The following is a 21,670-nucleotide window of genomic DNA, read 5'->3' as shown; positions in this document are numbered from 1 at the left end:
CAATATATGTTTCATCAGTTTATCTTTTGACACAGAATAGAAATACCATCATACAACAAACCATTAAAGATTATAATGAAGTCTCATGTCCAAAACGCACTGCAGAAATAATCCAGTTTGAAACCGCTTTAACTACCCTGGCTCCATGCTAGGGAATTCTAGGAACTGTAGTTTTGTGCAAAATTTAGCCTTCTCTGTCAGAGAGCTCTGGTGCCGCAATAAACTACAATTTGCACAATTCCCTAGCACTGAGCCAGGGCAGTGAAAACGGTCTCAAACTAGATTATTTCTGCAGTGTGTTTTAGACTTCAGATCCCGAGTTCTCCTAAGATATATGATGTGAACATAAAGTGGAACCCACGTTACTCCTTCCAATTGGCAGACACTCTAAGCAGAGCATTCCAAGACATGTGCATAGATGAACCTGTAGAACAGGAGATAGAGTCCATTAATATGAGACAGGACCTCTCCATCTCCAAAAGCAGTCTTGAAGCAATCAAATAGAATAGAAAATTGAATGGTGTGCTATAAGTAGTTAAATAAACCATTTTAGAGGGCTCGCCACTACATAAAGCACAAGTATCACCAGATATTTTCCCATATTTCTAATAGGGACATTAACTAGGTACACGAGTGGAATTTTATTTAACAGAGATAGAAAGGTGATTCTAGTAACTCAGACATGAGCTGTTACAAACTGGCTCCATGCCTCAAATCTGGACATAGAGTCATGCCTAAGACTGCTGTAAGAGTGCATCTTCTGACCAGCCATTAATATCCATTTCAAAAGAATGACACAATACAGTAATAAACAGCAAAGATGTTGGATCTTTGGGCATTTCTCCACAGGCAATTAAAACTGGTTCCCCCTGCCCTCAGATCGTCCTGTCCAGATGACATGGGACCAAAAAGCCCCCAATTTAGGTGCAGACTGTCTTTACATGGAAAGGCTTGTTCTGCATTCAATCCAGGCCATCCCTGCCTTAAACCAGCTTTTAAAAAAACTGTTAGGGAACTCTACAAAGGAAAAACAGGCATCAGCAGAGTGTAGCCCCCCAAAACAATGGTGTTGACAGTACAGAGGAAAGCACTGCATACAGAACAATGAAACAGACAAGGAATGGGAGTGTGGTGCAATATTATGAACCCTAAAAGACCATGTCAGGCCAAGTCTCTATGGCAGGCTATTTGCAAGTGACCTGTGGCTCCAATCACCAATTAAACAACATATTTTTTAACGGAACTTTTGAAAGAAAGATGTGAAAGCATATAAGAAATAAAACCAGCAGTCACAGGGAGTTGGAAATTGAAGGAGAATCAGAAAGTGAACGATCACTCACAACTGCTTAGGCCTGGAAAAGCAGTCATGTCCTGAGATCTAAGACCCTAAGGCACAACGTTGAATGGATAATGGTGTGGGCTCAATTGGGTTTTTATTGTTGCTATGGTATTGTAACTGAATTACAATCACTGTGTTTTATTGTAGTTGTTGTTCGTTAGGTGAGTAATCCTGAGATACTTGGAGTGAAAAATAGCATACAAATCTTCCAAATAAACAGACACATACGTACACACAGAGGCTTTTTGCAAGAGGCAGACTCTGCAAGAGAGGTGGTACTTTTCCTTTGTCCTTCTCAGCAGCCACTACTGTGCAAGTCATGAAAGTACAATGACATCTGCATAATACCTTATTTATCAACATCAAAAGCCAGATGTTTCAATGCCACTATTTTATAGAGAATGAAGCTGTCTTCAGAGAAGACAAAAAGGTATCACAAATGCATTTTATATGCACAGGAATATCTCATTAATATACTTCTACTCAACATAAATAATGATGACAGCAACCAACAGCTCTAATGAACTGCTTTTACCTACCAAAGAAATGTTTGAAGAAAACAATAGGTAATATTGTATTGCTTTTTACATAAAGCAATTCATTTTATTGTGAATTATGTTTCTAAGCAGAAAAGACATCTGGTTTTGTCTGAGACTGAAGTTTCTTCTTATGTGTCTCCTGCGTTTCGTGTAGATTACAAATTAGTCCATATAGCTTTTTTGGATGACATTTTTTATTCCCCTTGCGTTATCCCTCCCCCCATCCAGAAAGTAACTTTAAAACTCTAACATGCATTCCTCTGACCATTTAATGTCTGGGGAAGGCAAGAGATGGCCAAGGAGCATGAGGGTACATGGTAGATGAAAAATTGTCATGGTCCTTCAAGATCTCTAGTAAGTCACTGGAGTTCTAGGAAAGCAAAGTCAGCTTTGGTTTCCCAGACGCAGAAGTGTAGCTGGGGACTGCCTGGGCAGATCTCAACTTCTACTAGTCAGTAAATGATCAAAAGAGTGATCTCTAGAGCTTCAGAATGCTAAATTGTGTGGGTGGGGTATTCCACCCTGTCTGGGCACTATAAGATACCAGACACGGACTGGAAAAGGTATTCTGCACTTCTGGGAGACTTAGGCGCCATCGTTGCACCAGGAATACGCGTGAGGGGCGGCGCTTCCGGATGCGCCTTGCCCCTCGCGCGTATTCCGTACAGCAAGATATACAGACGGGCACGGCCATCTTGACGTAACGGACGCGCAGCGTCTGGACGTCTACACCCGGAAGAGACGTCACGAGTGCACGCTTTGGTACTTGCGACGTCTCTTCTGGGTTGCCGGAAGGAGTGCGATTTTCGTGCTCCTTTTTTACAGCGCGGGAGAGTCGTGCGGTTTGGCTGCAGCGGCTTCCCCGCGCTGCAACCGGCAGCGGCCCAAGACCGCCCCTTTTGGGTGGTCTGTAACGGGCCTTAATTATAAACAGAAATGTTTTAAAACTGAATTATTTCAAATTCTAGACAAAGTTGTAATTTTCTTTTCTACAGTAATAAATAGCTGATACTATTTACCTACATGGAAAAACTAATAGTTTGTGGAAAACAATAAAAATTATAAAAATGAGAATTACAGCTCTTTCCTATCAAATGTCTATAGGTTAATATGCAGATGAAAAGGTTGGAACCTGGTGAGTTCAACTGGGAAAATACTGTACTTTATTACAATGTATACCCACCAACCTTAATGTATTAATTTGAGATGGATGCCACTAAATCGCAGCAAGATTTAAACATAAAACAACATCTACTTTGTTATGAAAAGACTTTGTTATATGCTTTGCCACAAAGGCGGGATACAAACCGCCGCTTTGCGGCGTTCCCCCGCCGTGCTCAGCGCGGGAGCCGCAGCATCCAAACTGCGCGGCTCCCGCGCGGAGGCAAAAAAGAAGGTCCATTTCGAGCTTCTTCTGCGGCGGCACGGATTGACGTAGCGAAGCGCCAAGGGCCGCATTCGCTACGTCATTAGCGCCGCGACACGTCTGGACCTATGCGTCCAGTACGTAAAGATGCGCCGGCCATGTAGAAGGCCGGCGCCATCTTGTACATATTGTAACGTTACTAGGGTTAGGGGGGTCGGAAGCACGCCCCTTCCTAACCACCCTAGTAAGTATACAATACGTACTACAGTGGTACTCCGGGTTACGAATGTAATCCGTTCTGTGGCGCCATTCGTAACCCGAAATCTTTCGCTAGCCGAAAAAGCCCATAGGCGCTAGCCGCTAAAAGCCCGATTTTCGTGTGAAAAAGCGCGAAATACCAAAAATGTTTTTCGTAAGCCGGAAAAAAAAACGTAACCCGAAACAGTTTTTTCCTATGGGATTTTTTCGTATCCCGGAAATTTCGTAACGTGGTGATTTCGTATCCCGGGGTACCACTGTATATGGCGGTGTGTATCCCGCCAAAGGCAAGCAACTGTAGGGCACGTACCTGCCCCAATCCAGCAAAGGAGATATGCAGATGTTTGCTGATACACACCTTCATTTCTGTCACAATGCTCAGATAAGCTTGATGCAACTTTTGATGTGAAAAAGGACCACATACATGTTTAAGGGGCCTCATTATTCAGTGAGACAAATTGCCCACAATTACATTTGGGTTTCAGTTATATTGTGTTATGATATAAAAGGGTGATGATATGGTATAATTTAGGTTTTCAGGTTGGCTAATCTTCATCAGCTGAAAACAGGCTGATTTACTTTTCAAGTGGACAGAGAAATACAAGAAGCTTTTAAAATTTACGTTATACCTTTAAGTGACAGAGGCAGAGATTTTCTCTCTTTCTCCAATGCACTTCTTAGAGTAGCTCAGCAGTGACATGTAACTATACATATAGCTGTGTTTTGTCCCAAGAGCAATACTATGGACTTTGGGTGTAGTAAGGCCTCTGGCTCTTGGGAACACAGCCAGAACAAAAGATTGTCCATAAATTTCTTAAGTTTTTAAAAGCTTTACTGGTTATAACACAAAAACATGAATCTGAGCTCCTTTTTCTCAATAGTCCTTCCTAAATACCTTGTTCTCTTCTTGGTGGATTCTATCTTTCTTCTTTTGAGGACTATCTTTATTCTTCTGTGGACTTATCTTTTTTTCAAAGGAAAATACTCTCTCCAGGTCTGACTTGGCTGAAAACTTACTACACACTGAAACTAACTAGAGGGAGACAGTATAAGACCCTGGGATTTCCCACAATCCTGGTCTTTCTTAAAGCTGTAGATCTTTATTTCCCCTCCTAAACTAATACATAGAAAACCTATTATAATCTTAACTAAATATATGTCTCAAGAGCATCAAAGATGCTCTGGAGGCATGACAAGCTGTCTACTATTTACCACTATCAATAGAAATTCTGTATGGAGGCAGACCATATGCAATATAAATCAACTATGAAGAAGAAAAAAACCCTGCATGACAGGGTTTGTGTCTAAGAGCAAGCACAGGTCTGCTATGCAAGAAGGAGCAGAAGAGAGACAAAGGCAAGAATTATGTTGAGATAACACATTCTTCAGCTTTCCCAATTTGGAAAGAAAGTCTTGATTAATCCTCAATCATCCTATTTTTCAGCTGTTTTTAAAATATCCCAGCTTCTTTCTCCTCCTTCCACTCTCACTCTTTATCCACAGCTCACTTCAATTGCAAAAAACTGAATTCAAAGTATAAAAGTAGTTTGCACTCAACTCAGAGAAGGGAGGGAAAGGAGAGGATGATAAATCGTGTCCTTTCCAGAAGGCTCAGGCAAAAGCAAACTTCTGCAGCCTCTCCTAGATTGTGTGTTCTTCCTCACTGATAACTTTTGCCACCTTTGAATACACTGATATTACTTGGCCATATGTGTCTTGTTTTTCATCAGTGAAATGTTGGAGGGTATGAGATAGTTGGCTCCCCACATTAGCAGGAGCTGGGATACAGCAGCCCCACAAAAGTGGAAAAAACATGAACATCTCTAGACCTCCAAACATGCATGCTACAGATTATAATTCCCAGATGCTGCTGGAAAAATTGCTTTCAATTTTGTCAACCTTTTTAAGATGGAAGACTAGAATGATGACCCTGACAGAGATTTTTGCAGCAACCATGTCAGTACCAGGCCAGAAGTGGTGGCTCATCCTCCTTGCCCTTGTCCTCTCTGTCCTCTCCAATATCCCCAGATTGTTACTCCCTTGGCTGCTTTGGTACCATGACACCAATGCCTTGCTCCAAGGACACATCCACTGGACCTCCATTGCCTCCTGCCCCCGGCCTCCTAAGATAATGAAACTGAAGGAGATTTTTACAGCAGTAGCCACAGCGTCCACCTCTCCACCATCTGATTGACAGAGACACTGCAGAGAGGCTAAGACTTGGAGACCAGCAGAGGCAATAGAGGTTGTTGATGGGAAACAACAGAGACAAGGAGGAAGAGGCAGAGGAGGACGAGCTGCAACTGCCACAAACGCGGCCCTGTGAGGTCTCTCAGATCTAGTGCCTCGTCTTTCTGGGGATTTATGGACCTGGACAAAACCATTCACCCCCTAGTGGGTCTTTCAGCCTGTTAAAAAATGTAGGTTGCGAAATTATGTGGACTGACATATAAATAAGTTCTATTATAGGGAACAGGGCTTACTTCTGAGCAGACATCTATCGTTTGCAGTTATAGCAGGTTCCATGGAAGCCACTGGGACAGGCTTTTAAGTCAAGCCTAGGCTGGGCTACCATTTTATGCACAATTTTATTTTTGGGGAGTCATGTTACTGTTGAGAATAAAGCCCCATGGAATTCAACAGAATTTGTTTCTGTATGGATCTGTCTTTGATAATGTTCATTTTGCATGTTTATTGACTTAAAGTTGTCTTGTGTAATATTTATAGTATTATTTTTCCATGTACTGTAACTGTTCAGAATCACTAGTAATGTTGATTTCAGTGGGCTTTCTCCCAAGTAAGTGGGCCTTGGAGAAAGACTGGACTGTTACTGGAAGTGTTTTAATGCATTTCAGCATTGATTGTTAATAGGCTAAAAATCAAATTCAATTAGATTTTAAATTAATTCTAAAGCACTTATATCTGTGTTTGCACGTGAAAGAAGAATGATTGTGTTTATGTTAAATTAAGCTAAATTTCTGTATTAAATACCTTATTGGAATGTACTGAAAAATGGTTAAACGTCGTTGCTCTTTTTTGTTTGAGAATTTCTCACTTAATTGGTAACTTGACTGATTGCAACCAGTCATTTTCTTTCCCAAGGGCACCTTTGAGCTTGCCGCAGAGGGAATGATCCCTGGCGGTTTTAAGTAATGAGATGGGATTTTAACTTTAGGGAATAAGAAACAATACTATTAAGATTGTGAATCCTCACCATTCAGCATATCAGCTTGCTCCATTCTACCCTACTGATAAATATTGTGTAATGAGACAGTTGGTCCAGAAAGCTGTGGGGCACAGAAGACTCCCAAGCAAAAACTAGACCTTTGAACTGAACTGCTGTCTATGAGAATTGCATAATGCTTTGGATGAAAGTTCAGTCTGCTTACTCAGCCGCATGGGGAATCTCTTCCTTCTGATTTTGTTTACCAGAAAAATAAATAAACAACTTAAGTTAATATTTATCCTTTCTGTTCCGTTAAGTTTAAGAGCAAAGTGCTGAGCTTAGGTTCATTTTGGCAGCTTGCAATCCAACAGCAATGTCTTTAGTCCTCCTCATCTTAGGGACTAATGCTCTTATTCATATTGTACTTGCAGCTTAAGGTAAGCTTCTCTCATTATTTAGCATGAACAAAAAGAAAGAAAGGAGGAAAGGAAAGGAAAGGAAAGGAAAAAGAGGAAAGGAAAGGAAAAACTACATTATTGCAACAAGTGATACACCACAGATTTTGTATTCACAGGACTTTTTTTTTATTTCTGTGGGTGATAGAGTAGGTTTCTTAAATATGATTTATTTTTTGTTTCATTTTATGCCACTTGTAAGCTGACAAGGCCTTGTAAAAACCGCAACCATGAGCTTTTATATATTAACATATATTTCCTGAGAAAATGATACTTGGCAGGCATAACTCTCTAAACTGGTGAATAGGCATATGCGTAAGAAGAAACAATATGGTATCTTGTGATTTTGAACACCTTTCACCCAACCTGTCACTTTAATCCAGTCTCCCCTTCTGATAAGTATTGTGTAGTGGCACAATCAGCCCAGGAAGATAAGGTGTACAAAAGATTCAAGACAAAAACTAAATCTTTGAACTTACCTGCTATCTGGGTTCCTATAAGAATTGTGTAGTGTTTTGTCTGATTCTCTGTTCAAGATATTTACAGGGAATTTCCCCCTGCCAACCTTGTTTACAAGTAAATAAACAGTGCAAGTTAATCTTTAGACTTTCTGATCTATTTCTTTTAGGAATCAAAGCACTGAGTTCAGGATCATTTTGCCAGCTTGCAATTCAGCAGCAATGTCTCCAGCCCTCTTCATTTTAGGGACCATTTCTATAGCAGCTCATACTATCCTTGCATCCATAGGTAAGTGTCTATAGTAATTTTACATGAGGGAAAAATGTACTCTGATATCTTTGGCACTGATCACTGTATTTTGACACACCATGGATTTGATAGGCAATATAGTTTAATCTATTCTGGGGAGCCAGGATAGGTTTTTAGAATTGTATTTATTTGGTATGATCATCTTGGCTTCCAAGGAGAGTGCTGGTTTGATCTGTCCAAGGACCCATTTGTCTTTTTGGCCACCCATGTTATCCTCAGCACTCTTCTCCAGCACCACATCTTGAATTAGTTGATTTTCTTTCTGTCTCCTTCCTTTATTGACTAGTTTTCACATCCCTACATGGTTATGGAGAATGCAATGGCCTGGACGATTCTAACTTTAGTGCTCAATTGTATAGCTTTACTCTTCAGGATCTTTCTAGTTCTTTCATAGCTGCCCTTCCCATTTCCATTGTTTCCCTTATTTCTTGACTGTCACCACTCTGGTCAATGTTTTATTCTAGGTATGAAAATTCATTGACTATTTCACTTTCCTCATTGTTTAGGTCGAATTTAAGTATTTCTTCTGTGGTCATTATTTTTGCTTTCTTTATGTTCAGCATTAATCCCACCTTTGCATTTTCATCTTTGACCTTCCTTGTTATCTGTTCCTAGTCTGTGATGTCTCCCACCAATACAGGCCTTCCATATTTATGGACTTTTTATCCATGGATTCAACCATACATGGCTTGAAAATATTAAGAAAAAAATATAAATTCCAATAAGCAAACCTTGATTTTGCCATTTTATATAATGGACACCATTTTACTGATCCACTGTATTTAATGGAACTTGAGCATTCACAGATTTTGGTATCCATGGGGGTATCCTGGAACCAAACTCCAGTGGATACCATGCGTCCACTGTATTATGGTGTTATCTGCATCCCTTTAGGCTGTTGATGTTCCTTCCTCCTATTTTCACACCTCCTTCTTCTGAGTCTAATACTGTTTTTCTTATGATGTTTTTGGCATATAAATTGAACTGATAGGGTGATAGAATGCAGCTTTGCCTATTAGGAACCACTTTCTGTTCGGATGGTGAGTTCTTGTCCTTGGTAGAGATTTTTCATCAGGACTATCAAATGTACTGCATCATAGAATGTCTAATTTTCTTCTTTTGCATGTGGGGTTGAAGCATATACTTGTAACTAGTTTTTTCCTGAAGCATTATAGAATTATACAACCTGACTTTGCATTGTACCCTTGGACTGCTTTTGCTATGTCTTTCCTTAGTATGAAAGCCACCCCATTTCTTCTCATTTTTTCATTCCCTGAGTAGGTTACTGTGCTTACATGTCTGAGTTTATGGCGCATTACAGACGCGCCGATGGGGCGTAGTAGGGTTGAGAAGGGGCATCACTTCCGGACGCCCCTCAACCCTAGTACGGACTGAGTCCGTACAAAATGGCGGCACCCATCCACACGGGGGCCGTCATCTTGATGTAGCAGATGCATTGCATCCGCACATCGCGCAGCATAAATGATGCCGCGAGTGCACCATTGGCACCTCGCGGCGTCATAACCGTGCTGCAAAGAGAAGCACCATTTTGGGGCTTCTTTTTGCAGCACGGAGGAGCCGCGTGGTTTGTACACTGGGGCTCCTCCGCACTGCAAATGGCAGCGGCGGCAGACCACCCATTTTGGGTGGTCTGTAACGCGCCAAAGTGTCCCATTCCTGTCCATTTTAACTCACTCACTCCTAGTATTGCTACATTCATGTGTTCCATTTCCTTTTTTTGTTTTACTATGTCTAGTTTCTCTTGGCTTATGATTCTCATAATCCATGTTCCAATTACATGAGTAATAATATATGTGTGTCCAATTACATGTTTAATTTCTAATATTAGGGCAATTTATTTAAAGGCTTCAAGAGTTCCATAAAATCCCATAATGTATTGTAAAACATCTTTTCCCCCAAGAAGCTTTTGTGAATTAAATATGTAATGATATTGTCCCAGTTCTGGAATTGTTTTATACCTACCTGTCTTTCCATCCATCTCTCTAATCCCCTAAGTATAATAAAAATGATCTTGTATTCAAACAGCAAAAAAATGTCCTGATCCTGGCCCCCTGAAGAATGGAAATATACATTTTACAGATCTAAGCTACCCAAATTTTATAAGGTTTTCATGTGACCCTGGGTAAGTAGTATGGTTGTTTGCTATTGAAATGGTGTATTTATTCTCCATAAATTGTGTCTCTTAAAAAGTTCGACAGGTTGTTTTGAACGTGGGGAGGTTATCATAAAGTCAAGAAGCAACAACATATTAGCCTGAATCCTTTTGTTAGACCCGATTGGAGTAGACCCACTGAATCAATAGGATTTGCCTATGTTCTGAATCAATAATTAACAGTGGATTAAATGGGTCTACTGTGATTGAGACTAAGCAGTATGATTTAGGACATTTATTCAATTACACTTTTGTCTGTATTGCTGATTTTCATAGAATTACTAATATTTTGCTTTTTAAAGAAAGCATCTTCAGGCTCTCATGTTTCTAAATATAATAATGAAAAAGTCACAAGTCATTTGTATCTGGAAACAAATAAGAACCACTAGATAATAGTTAAAATATGTATCTAGTCCCAAATACAGTTGGTCCTCCGTATCCATGGATTCTATATCTATGGATTCCACCATTCACAGCTTGAAAATATATATTCTTTAAAAATTCCAAAAAGCAAGATTTAATTTTGCCATTTTTTAAATAGGGGACACCTTTTTATTGCCCCTGTTGTATATAATGAATATCCATTTCTGTTCTGAAAACAACTAATAACCAATTTTGGGAATGTTACTATTAAAAAAAGTTTGATATTAGCCAAATACTTCCATCTTTATTTTGGGATAAAACTAAGGATTTATGTTATAAACATAGCATTTATTTATTGCTGTTGGTAGGAAGGTTAGTGGTGGCAAAAAGATGGAAGTCAGTAGACCGTGTAGCTGCCTTCATTTACTGGAGAAGGATTTGGGACTTATTTTTACATAAAAAAAACTGAAGGAAAAGGATAAAAAGAGGGAAAAAAGAAGTTTAATAGAGAATGGGATGCCCTTTATTTATTAAGTTAACAAATCTAAAATTTTATTTGGTCCCCTTAGTTAGCAATAGAAATATTGGAAGGGCATGTTGCAAGATGTCTGACATAATTATCGATGGTTGCGTGATCTAGGGGTTCTTCGCATTAAAACCTTTCTGAATCCTGCTGGTACTATGATATATAGGACTTGAAAATATTTGTACTGTATTTTTTTGTGTTCCTCTCTCTCTCTCTCTCTCTCTCTCTCTCTCTCTTGTACTTGTTTTATAATAACAAAAGAAAGAATCAAATAGCATGAAATAATTCATATAGCCCTTGTATTATTATTATTATTATTATTATTATTATTATTATTATTATTAAGCTTCTTTTATATAGTGCAGCAAATCTACACTGTGCTGTACATACAATCAATTTAAATAGATAAAATAAACCTGCTTATGGTGTAAAATCTACAAAAATAATTAAATATAATACATACAGTATTAGTACATGTTAACATATACTAATAAAATAAAATAAGGCAGTCAACAAATTAAAATAACATTAGATACCAAATATTCTAAAAACTGCTTTAATTTTCAGGTATATTCTTCAAGGACCTAACACCAGCCAATGCCTGGCAAATGGACGATGGAGCGCAAAGCTTCCTGAATGTCAACGTATGTAAGAGAAATTATTGGCATATACAGTATATAAAGATGCATGGGAGTGGTTGACTTTTGAGAATAGAAAGAAAATTTTATCAAGATATCTACATTCCTACTGAAATGAAACATGGGTCATGCCTAACTCACATTTAGAACAGGGTGTCCATACCACTTAAATTGCTCAGGTATATCCATTTTAACGACACGTGCAATTTGGTATACAGTATTAAGAGTAGTTTAGGACAACCTAATTATTAAAAGGCTATGAAAGAAGATCATTTATATATCTTCCTCTCAAGTGGAAATAATACCTCATTCACTAGAAATCTGAACCTTGGTGCACAGAAGTAGAATTTAACACTCTGAATGTGAGGAAAGAAATGTTTAATAGAACCTAAGAGTACAGCACATGCCAAAATAAAAGACTATGGTGATTTGTATGTGGAAATTGCAAATACTTTTTAGAAAAACAGAAAATACACACACTGACACATACACACTGACAAAAAGGGGGCACTAAAGTGGAATGCACTTTTAGAAATGTGTTACTGCTAAAATGCCATGCTGCTGCAGTCTCTTGCCTGCTAGGACAAGATTAATTTTTTGAGTATACATGGACAGAATTAGGATCAAAGGTTTATTCTTTAAATGGTGAGTCAGCGATGGTGGCTGAACAATTACATTTGAAAGGCGGGAAAACACCAAATGCAGAAAGGAAAGAGGAAGAAACCTTAAGCTGCATAGAGTCTAATTTACTGCCCAATATACTTCAAATATTATAACTCCTCCTTGGGGGACCCCTAATCGGTTCTTGCAAGCAGGAAAATTATGGAAAATTTTGACATGATAAGGAGGAAAGTTAAACTTTCTCTCTATGAAAACTGGAGTAGAACCATGCCTCAGGGAGGATTACAGCACTTTGGACATATTAAGCAACAGATAGATTCGGTGCTCCTTTGAGGTCTCCAGATTCTAGAATGCCTACATTTACAACTGAGACTTACTCGATCTGTGCAAAACATTGCCTGGATTTCAAATCTGTCCAGTAAGTGAAAGTGAAGATTGGAACAAACATCTATCAGGAACTGAAATATAAACCTTCGAGTTTGATATAGATTTCTGTCCTTCCAAATGTTTGAGCCTCTTTAAAAGGAGGAAGTTATAAAATGTATTCTAAAATTTTTTTGGCAACTGTATTGCATTTCATAGGTATGGAAAAGCATCCTATACAATACTGTATAATAAATTCTATCTGACGGGGGGGGGGGGCTCTTTCAGCCCAAGGGCCAAATTCCATTTCAGATGATTCCTTGGATGGCTGCATTCTAATAGTTAAAGGATGGGACTAAAAAATACCAGCACATTTTGCCTTAACACTCTCATTGTTGTTGGGTTCTTACAGGTCTTTTCTGATTTACGGTGACCCTAAGGCAAACCTATAATGGGGTTTACTTGGCAAAATTTTTTCAGAGGGAGTTTGCTCGTTTCTTCCTCTGGGGATGAGAGAGTATAATTTGCCCAAGGCTGGCCTGTGGATTTCCTTGGCTTTCCAGAGCAGGGATCTGAACCATGGTCTCCAAAGTTATAGTCCAGCATTCAAACCACTACACCACACTTGCTCTTAGCACCCTCATTATGAACAACTAAACTTTAGGAGAAACATTTAAGCAATTCAGAATAGGGAAGAACTGTAGAAAGCTGGGAAACCCGGTATTAACAGAATATGGCTCTTGCGGGGAGCACAAAGGACTAGACTTGGATCACAGCAGGGCTAGAGTCAGGAGTCCCAAGATTCTCTACCCCTGATATGTGGGGAGAAAGTCTTCTGTATAGTGTTTACACTGTGTGAAGTAAATTTGTTTTCATTTTCCAGCTGTGATTTGTCCTCTACCTTTGGATTGTGAATTTTCAGTCCTTTCTTGTCACAGACTTCACCCAGGGAGCAAATCAGTCTTCCAAGATGAAATCAAATTTGAATGTTTATTGCCTTATGCTCTTTTTGGAAGTGAAACAGCTGTTTGTGAGGCCGATGGGAAATGGAGCGCACTACCAGAATGCAGATGTAAGTATTGTATGAATATGGCTACAGTGCTGTTATTTTGGGGCCGTTTCCACTGGGGTTTAACGCGGGTTTTTGAAGACGGTTTAGAAAAGATGGGGTGAGTTGATGCTGAATCTTTTGAAAATACTAGTTTTGCTGTCATTTTCCTAGGGTCAGGACTATAGGCTTTGGGATCAGTACTCAGCTTTTAGTCTGCATTGAATCTGAAACCTAACATCACATTGTCATACTAAATATTTTTTCTATCACAGTGTCCAAAACCAGAAGGTATAGAAAATGGATATATATATTTGCTTCTTCGCAGAGCATATCATTACAAAGAAACGGTGACCTATGGTTGTAATCCAACATATGTGCTGGATGGACCTGCAGAATCCAGTTGTGAGAAGACAGGCCAATGGTCAGCAAAACCAGTATGCAGAGGTATGGAATCTGATGATCTGTAAGACTGCACAGATATTCACTGAACACTTTGATCATTTTAAAAAATATGTTAACAATGCAAATTATGTAATAATTGTGGACTTGCAATGCAGAGGTACAATTTAGGATCTGGTATATCTGTAAGAATACCCAGAATTTCCCTGAAAAAAATATGACTATGAAGTTTGATATGCTTATAATATGACTTGTGCAGTCATTGAAAAATAATTAACATGGAAAACAAGGAATTCTAAACAGAAATACAAACCATTGTTGGTTTTGTTGTATTGTGCATGAATCCATCAGGTGCTTTAGGCAAGCTGACCAGTTAATTGTAATTCTCTGTTATTACAAATATAGTACCTATAGGAATTAGAATGATATATTGGTACCAGGTAACACACACACACACACACACACACACACACACAGAGAGAGAGAGAGAGAGAGAGAGAGAGAGAGAGAGAGAATGACCAAGATCCAACTGGGTACATCTGCTGATAGAAAAACTCCACTAGTGTCTCCCTCTCTGCTCAATACATATATGGCCACAAGGCATTCTCCTTTCCCCTCCTGTTTCATGGATCTAGATGTCTCAAATAGGATCCTAGTCTATGAATCAAGGCCTATAAAGCTAGTTCTGGTAAATGTTAAGTCCCACTGTTTTCAATGGGGTTTAACAACATTCTTTTGACTGGAGTCTTTTAAAATAAATATGTCACACATGTAAAATACTGTTATGGACTATTGTGGTGATGGTGTTATAATTAATATTACTGCAGAGGGGAACTCCTTTCACAGTAACAGAATAAACTAATAGCCGTCAGTAGTTAGAGCTAGGTGCAGTCATTTAAGCTTATCACACAGGCCCTGGCATGGGCCTGTCGCATTACAAAAGGGGACGTGATGGGAATGGGAGGTGGCGTAGAACACATCTTACCACACAGGAGAACGCTGCCACTGCCACCGCCGGAAGTTCTTGTTGCATTCTGGATGCATCCCAGAGGGGGTGATTGTCAGGAATGCTTCTAAACCGTTTCTGAAAATCGCCCCCTCTGGGACACGTCTGGAACATGATGGGAACTTCTGGCTGCAACGTTCTCCTGTGCAGTAAGATGCGCTTTATGCCATCTTCCATTCCCATCACACCCCCTTTCGTAATGTGACAGGCCCGTTGCAGGACCTGTGTGATAAGCCTCATTGTATGCATGTGGCTTCCTGCTTACAGAGGTAGGACACATCACAGAGGGGCAGAACACCACTGACAATTCAGATGACACACAAGAAATAATTTAAGATATTCCTTTGGAAAATTTGTTTCTGTAACACGTTCCACAGAGTGATCTTACTTGCTTTATTAATAAATAACTGGACTGAACAACTATATGAGCATTCACTTTAACAGTTCTGTATTCTTATGTCATTTGACTTATCAACAGAAGCCTTATTGTCCAAACATGTTTACATCCTTCTCCCGACAGCACCGTGTGCAATTCCTGTCAAAAGAGCCACTGTGTTATACAACAGTCAGAAAGTAAAGGTCCAAGACCATATCAAGAGAGGAATACAACATGCTGAAAGCATCTGGTTTTTCTGTAAAAACAAAGAACAGCACTGTAGTTATAAAGTAGCTGCTCAGTGCAATGATGGCAATTTTACAGTCCCTGCCTGCTTCAAAGGTATGACCAAGATATTCTTGTATGATAAATGTATGATTCCCATTAACACAGAACTAAAGTATCTAAGGATTTAATAATAAACCATTTTGTTGTGCAAGTTGCTATCACGGAAAGAATAATAGGAGGACATATAGGCAGATTTCCAGGGTGGTAGATGGTGCACAGGACTGATGCTGGATTGTCTTATTCGGCATAAGGATTAACGTACAGTATATCATAATTTTGGAATATCTGTAGATGACATTACCATAAGTGAAAAAAGTCCTCTGTCTGCATGTCTTTTGAACAGCCTGAGAGTAACCATGGTGTATCATTTGCACTGAAGCAAGTATGAGAAGTATAGAAGTTATATGTCAAATGTATGTCTTGTTTCTGAATGAAGTTCATATACACAGGATAACCTTTTAAAATCAGTGCTGATATTGTGGAAGCAAAGTCCTTCGGAACAAACAGATAGGGAAAGCTGAGCTTTGATGTAAAATTAAAAAATCAAATAGCAAAATGCATTTACATAAAAATAATTTTAATATGTTCATACAAAAGCTTATTCTAAGATATACAGTAACCTTATTTGGCAAAAAGAGAAAATGCTATTATGCTTAGCTTAATCAAGTTGCTTCATAGTTTGCATGGCTTGCATTGATGATCATTGTTCCGAAAACTATGATTTAAACTTTATTGACAAATGATGCAAATATTCTCCATGTACCATTATGGGGAAATGACAAGGAAACTGAAATAGTTAAAGATTTCCCCTGCCTTGCATCAATCACTGACCAGAACAGAGATTGCAGACAGGATATCAGAAGAAGATTATGAGTGGAGAGGCAAGTATGAAAGAACTAGTCAAGATCCTAAAGTGCAAAGACATAAAACTGAACACTAAGCTCAGGATTATCCAAGCCCTTGTATTCCCCATCACCATGTATAGATGTGAGAGTTGGACAGGGAAAAAAGGGATAGAAAAAAAATCAACTCATTTTAGATGTGGTGCTGGAAAAAAGCACTGATACCATGGATGACCCAAAAGGCAAATAAATGGGTCATTAAACAGATAAAGCTTGAACTCTTCTTGGAGGCCAGATAACAAAACTGAGGCTGCCATACTTCAATCACATTATGAGAAGACAGAAAGACAATAATGGTGGTGGTGGTGATGGTGGTAGCAAGAGAGGAACACTGCATGTCAGCTGGTTAGACTCGATCAGGGAGTTCATAGGCCTCAACTTGCAGGACCTGAGTGGGTGAGAATAGAGGGTCTTGGAGATGTCTCATTCATAGGGTTGCCATGAGTCAAAGTCAACTTGAGAACAACAACAAATCACTATGGGGTATGAAATAAGCTAATGCATTTTGAGAAATAAGTATCTTACCTGGATGTATAATTCATTTTAAACAGAACAGCGGATTACATCGTTCTTGAAAACAGACATAGCAGACCTACCACCATGTGACACCATTCACTAAAGGGGATATCTTCATGTATTGAAGAAGTGGGCAAATGGAGCATCCAAGTCTCTCTTAGATTATGGCAATGTGGAATGCAAGGATATCACCACCATTATATTCTAAACAGGCTTATTGACGTTAATATGCTGCCTTTATTAAACTTCAAATATGTAATTACATAAATGCTCGATAATTTTCCTGCATCGTACACTTAAAGATATATGCACACAACTTTCTTAGTGTATACAAGCATGTAGAGGCCAGATATTTTGTCAAGTAAATTTGTACTAAAGACAGATGTGTTAATAATTTGATTTTGTAATATGACCAGATCATCAGTACTTTTCTTTCATTCTTGCTTATGTATATTTCAGTTTTGATGTAACCACAATATTATCCACTGACCCATAGAATTATTTTCTTGGTGATCCATTTATATGAATGTGTAATATTCAGTTTCTTGTACATTTCAGATTAAATTTGCTAAATGTAATCAGATTTGTTTCTTGGTGGCCTACTTCATTATACAAACAGTTCTGTGTCCAAGGGTGGTTTATGCTAGTGGAAAACAATTGTACTTCCATAAGATGGGGCAGCTGGTTTTTGCAGATCTACCTTAGCCACTGCATCCCTATGCTTCTCCTGTTGCAACGCCATTGTTCCTGAAGTGTGGGGGAATCACTGGAACAGGATGGGATACAGCAAGAAGGGATGTTTTAGATGGGAAAGATGTTGAGAATCAGATTCTTTGTCTTGCATGAATTGAAATGCTTCCTAGTAGTACAAAGCTGCCATCAGATACAGTATAAGTCATAATCTTTGCTTTTCAATATGTAAAGTTCTCTTACAATTCAGATTGTGAGAGACTCAACAAGATATTAGATTAGCAACAAATTGGACCGCATAAGTTCCCAAATGGACAGATGTGCCTCATTCCTCCTGATGTATATTATTCTTAATGTATATTTTCATGTTTCTTGCAAACTTTTATATGAGGCAAAAGAAAAGAATATGTTAATCATGGAAAACTAACAATTCATTCCTGGGTTTATTATTCTGCAGCATCTTCAAGCTATGTTGATTGGAACTTTATCAAGTTATTGATAATATCTTTCAGGGAAAATATGATGAATATTGCGATGAAAAACAAATCGGTACATGAAGAGAGCCTCTTACTGCTGAGTCTTTGTACAAGAGGCTTGTATACTACCATCCTGGAGTTATTCCAAATACCTTTGACCAGGATGTACAATAAAAAAGATTTAGTTATCCAACACAATAAATTCCTGGTTGATGAACCTCTATATTTTCATTTAACAAATAAACATGAAGTCAGTCAGAAAAATGTGAGATGTGTAGGAAATGTGTCTGGAAATTCAAACTATAATAAAAGGTGTTAGGTTAGGAGACAAGTGTGTTCTGGACAGCTCCTCTTTATTTCTTGTCAATAAATTAACTACCTGAAGGCTGTACTCACTGTTATGTAGTGAAAGGATACTGACCGGACACTGTATTGCTATCATAATTATTTTGCTATTCATCCTTTCTGTAGAATACAGCTGAGAGCTTTGTTACCATCATTTAGCACAGCATTTGTGATTCTCTTGCTGGAAACATTGTACATTTATCTGTATTAATATTACAAGACACCAAATTATACTTATTTGTGGGAAGTGTGCAAAGTGTCTCTGAGGCAACAATTTACATAGGTTTTAGTTACCAATTAGATCCTTGATGACTGTTATGTCTGCACTCAAGAGGCTTAATACTGTTTCTCTAAAGACCGGTGGGATTTGAGAAAGAAAGAAAAAATAATAACAAATGGTGTGCAAAATAAGCAAACCATTTGTCTAATAGTGTTTCAGATAGTAACTCACCATTCTGAAAAATACTTTCATATTATTCTTCTTCTGCACTTTATTTTATAATCTCTGAGGACTATCCCTGATCAGCACTTCTCTTCCTGGGTTTTATGTGTTAGTATCTCACTACAGAGATACAAACCAGCATAAGACTTGTTTCAAGGAGTATTTCACAGTGTTCCCTTTCACAAGCATTGTCCTTATACAAATACTTAAGTGTAATTGGCAAATATCACTTATGCAGAAATGTCTGCACAAAGGATAATAAGCTACACATCTAATTTAAATGACAATGGATACCACATGCCACTAGACAGCTTACTCGTAACTTTTTCTGCTGCCTGAAATCTACTCCAAATATTGTATAAATAATACTCAAATCTTTCTAACAATTGCTGCAGCACAAATGTTTGTCACACTTATGCATATATGAAATCATAGACAATACCATAATATACTAGTATTTGGCTGCTCTATCTCAACAGGCTTCACCTGCTGTCATATTGGTAACACTGATTTTCTAAACAAAGTCTTGAAATTTATTGAACTCTACTTACCCTATTAACTGTGCATCATTAATTCTAGTTACCAGTTTCTCAGATGGATGCATTAAACCACTTAAGTGACTCTTCCTTGGGAGTAAAATGTTGATATTTTTGTAATTATTATCCTTTGGCAAGAAGAATAAAAATTATTACCCTAAAACCTTTGAAGCTGAGAAATGAATTCTGTGACTCACATTTCAAACATGAAAGGTTTGCACAGAAACCCTGAAATATTGTACTGTGTCTAGAAGTGTGTTCCAAGAGCTGATTATGATGAATGAAGCCTGCCTTTTTCTTTACAGACAACTGAAAGAGTGCCTCAAGCTGTGCTCATGTTTCTGGTGGCAACCTGCTGAGGCGCTCACAAAGATAAGAGAGCATGGGAAAATTAGATTTTAAAAAGCAGCAAGCAACATTCTGTTTAAATGAGTACATTTTTTACAATTCAAATTGTGGGTTACATCACAGTGGGGACTTGTACATATTCAACAATTGTATTTTGACAATACATTCCTCTGGAGGGTCAGTATACTACAGCTAAGCTCTTTAGTAGAATTGCTTACTTTTGAAGCTTGATTGTAGTGTGCACAGAGACTTCTGGGCTTTTCAGTCTCTTAAACAGAAGGTAGATAGCAATGAAATCACACTTCTGTACCACAGCTTCTCCTTTTTAAAAGGAGTTGCAGTCCCCTGGACATTGGAAAGCAAAATAATCTGTCCCCTTAAAAAATGAAGCCCAGATGTATTAGTTGTTCTCTTGGTCTTCCTCATCTACCTTATGTGAACTTATACTGAAGCAAAAAGTGGAAGGATACTGTAGTTTTTTGTGAGTTTTTGGGGCTATGTGGCTATGTTCTAGAAGAGTTTCTTCCTGACGTTTTGCCAGCATCTGTGGCTGGCATCTTCCAGATGCTGGCGAAACGTCAGGAAGAAACTCTTTTAGAACATGGCCACATAGCCAAAAAAACCCCCAAAAAACTATGGATGCCGGCCATGAAAGCCTTCAACTTCACATTGGAAGGATATTGTCAGGCTTACACTATATTGCTTTAGGAGATTATTGCATTGTTCAGTGGAGGAAGAATAATTTATTTTTATATAGCTCCCCACATGTCAGCATCATAGTTAATATAAGGCACTGACAGGAGTGCACCGGTTTTTCTCCTTCACTTAGAGCTCTCAAAAGGACATTCCTTTCCATGTTTTGCACTGAATACCCATGAACAAACTGATTTTAACCCTCCTTCTTCAATTATAACTTCAGTCAGTTTTCTTTAACTATTAAAAAAAACCAGCACAATTTCAGATTAGCACTGACACCACTGGATTTGGAGTAATTCAGGCATCCTGGCTTCTCTTAAACTGTTTCCAAACAGTTGGCCACCAGGAGCAAGCAGCACAGATAGCCTAACATGAATGGCCTTGGGTGTATAAAATCAGTGTCATAGTATGGTAAAATAGAATAATGTAATAAGGTCATTCAGCATTTAAACATTGTTGTTGTTGTGGTTTTACTTCGTGAACGAAGATTCAGGAAGGACCCATCCGTGCTTTCTACAAGCGCGTTGATGACGTTGGATGTATCCTTCGAGCCTGTGCAATGGATTTTTCTGGTGGAGCGCAGTGTGCACACAACTGGCCTCACCCTTTAAACCCGAGGTTCGACTGCTGAGGCCTTGACAAGCATGGACAGTGGCAGCAAGATCCTCAGGTCGTAGGTTTGATTAGAGTTTCCTTCTCTTAGATGGTTGACCTTACAAGGTTAGACGAGCACCATCTGCCCGGGTTTGGGATTAGAGTTTTCCTTCTCCTAGGATGGTTGCCATAAGGCTAGAGAGCCCATCCTGCCCTTTGGCGCTCTTGGTCAGGCCCTTCGGTTGTGACCTGTCTGGCATGGAAGGCCCTGCCGGTGGCTATTATACCACCGCCAGCATAGCTCACAACTTCATTAGGGCATGCAAGCCTCTCCCCCACACAGTCAGAGCATAGCTGGAGGGGAATAGGAGGCCAGGAAGAGGACAGTTTTTTAATGCGGGAGGAGCTCTTTCTTCAGGCTATCCCTGGT

General features: G+C 38.8%; 1 protein-coding gene across 1 annotated transcript; it reads left to right on the top strand.

Moving 5' to 3' along the window:
- Positions 1-7,731: 7,731 nt before the first annotated feature.
- On the top strand, positions 7,732-17,691 carry LOC121922249 (beta-2-glycoprotein 1-like). Its single transcript, XM_042451418.1, has 7 exons — positions 7,732-7,870; positions 9,938-10,034; positions 11,521-11,597; positions 13,459-13,650; positions 13,894-14,070; positions 15,552-15,749; positions 17,149-17,691. Exons 1-7 carry the CDS (start codon positions 7,804-7,806, stop codon positions 17,214-17,216), a joined length of 876 nt encoding a protein of 291 aa, XP_042307352.1. The 5' UTR covers positions 7,732-7,803; the 3' UTR covers positions 17,217-17,691.
- The last annotated feature ends 3,979 nt before the right edge of the window (positions 17,692-21,670 follow it).

This window comes from Sceloporus undulatus, chromosome 2 (genome assembly GCF_019175285.1).
Source record: "Sceloporus undulatus isolate JIND9_A2432 ecotype Alabama chromosome 2, SceUnd_v1.1, whole genome shotgun sequence".
Classification (NCBI taxonomy): Eukaryota; Metazoa; Chordata; class Lepidosauria; order Squamata; family Phrynosomatidae; genus Sceloporus; species Sceloporus undulatus.
The sequence above is the reverse complement of the archived record's forward strand: the minus strand, read 5'-3'. Positions and strand labels throughout refer to the sequence as shown.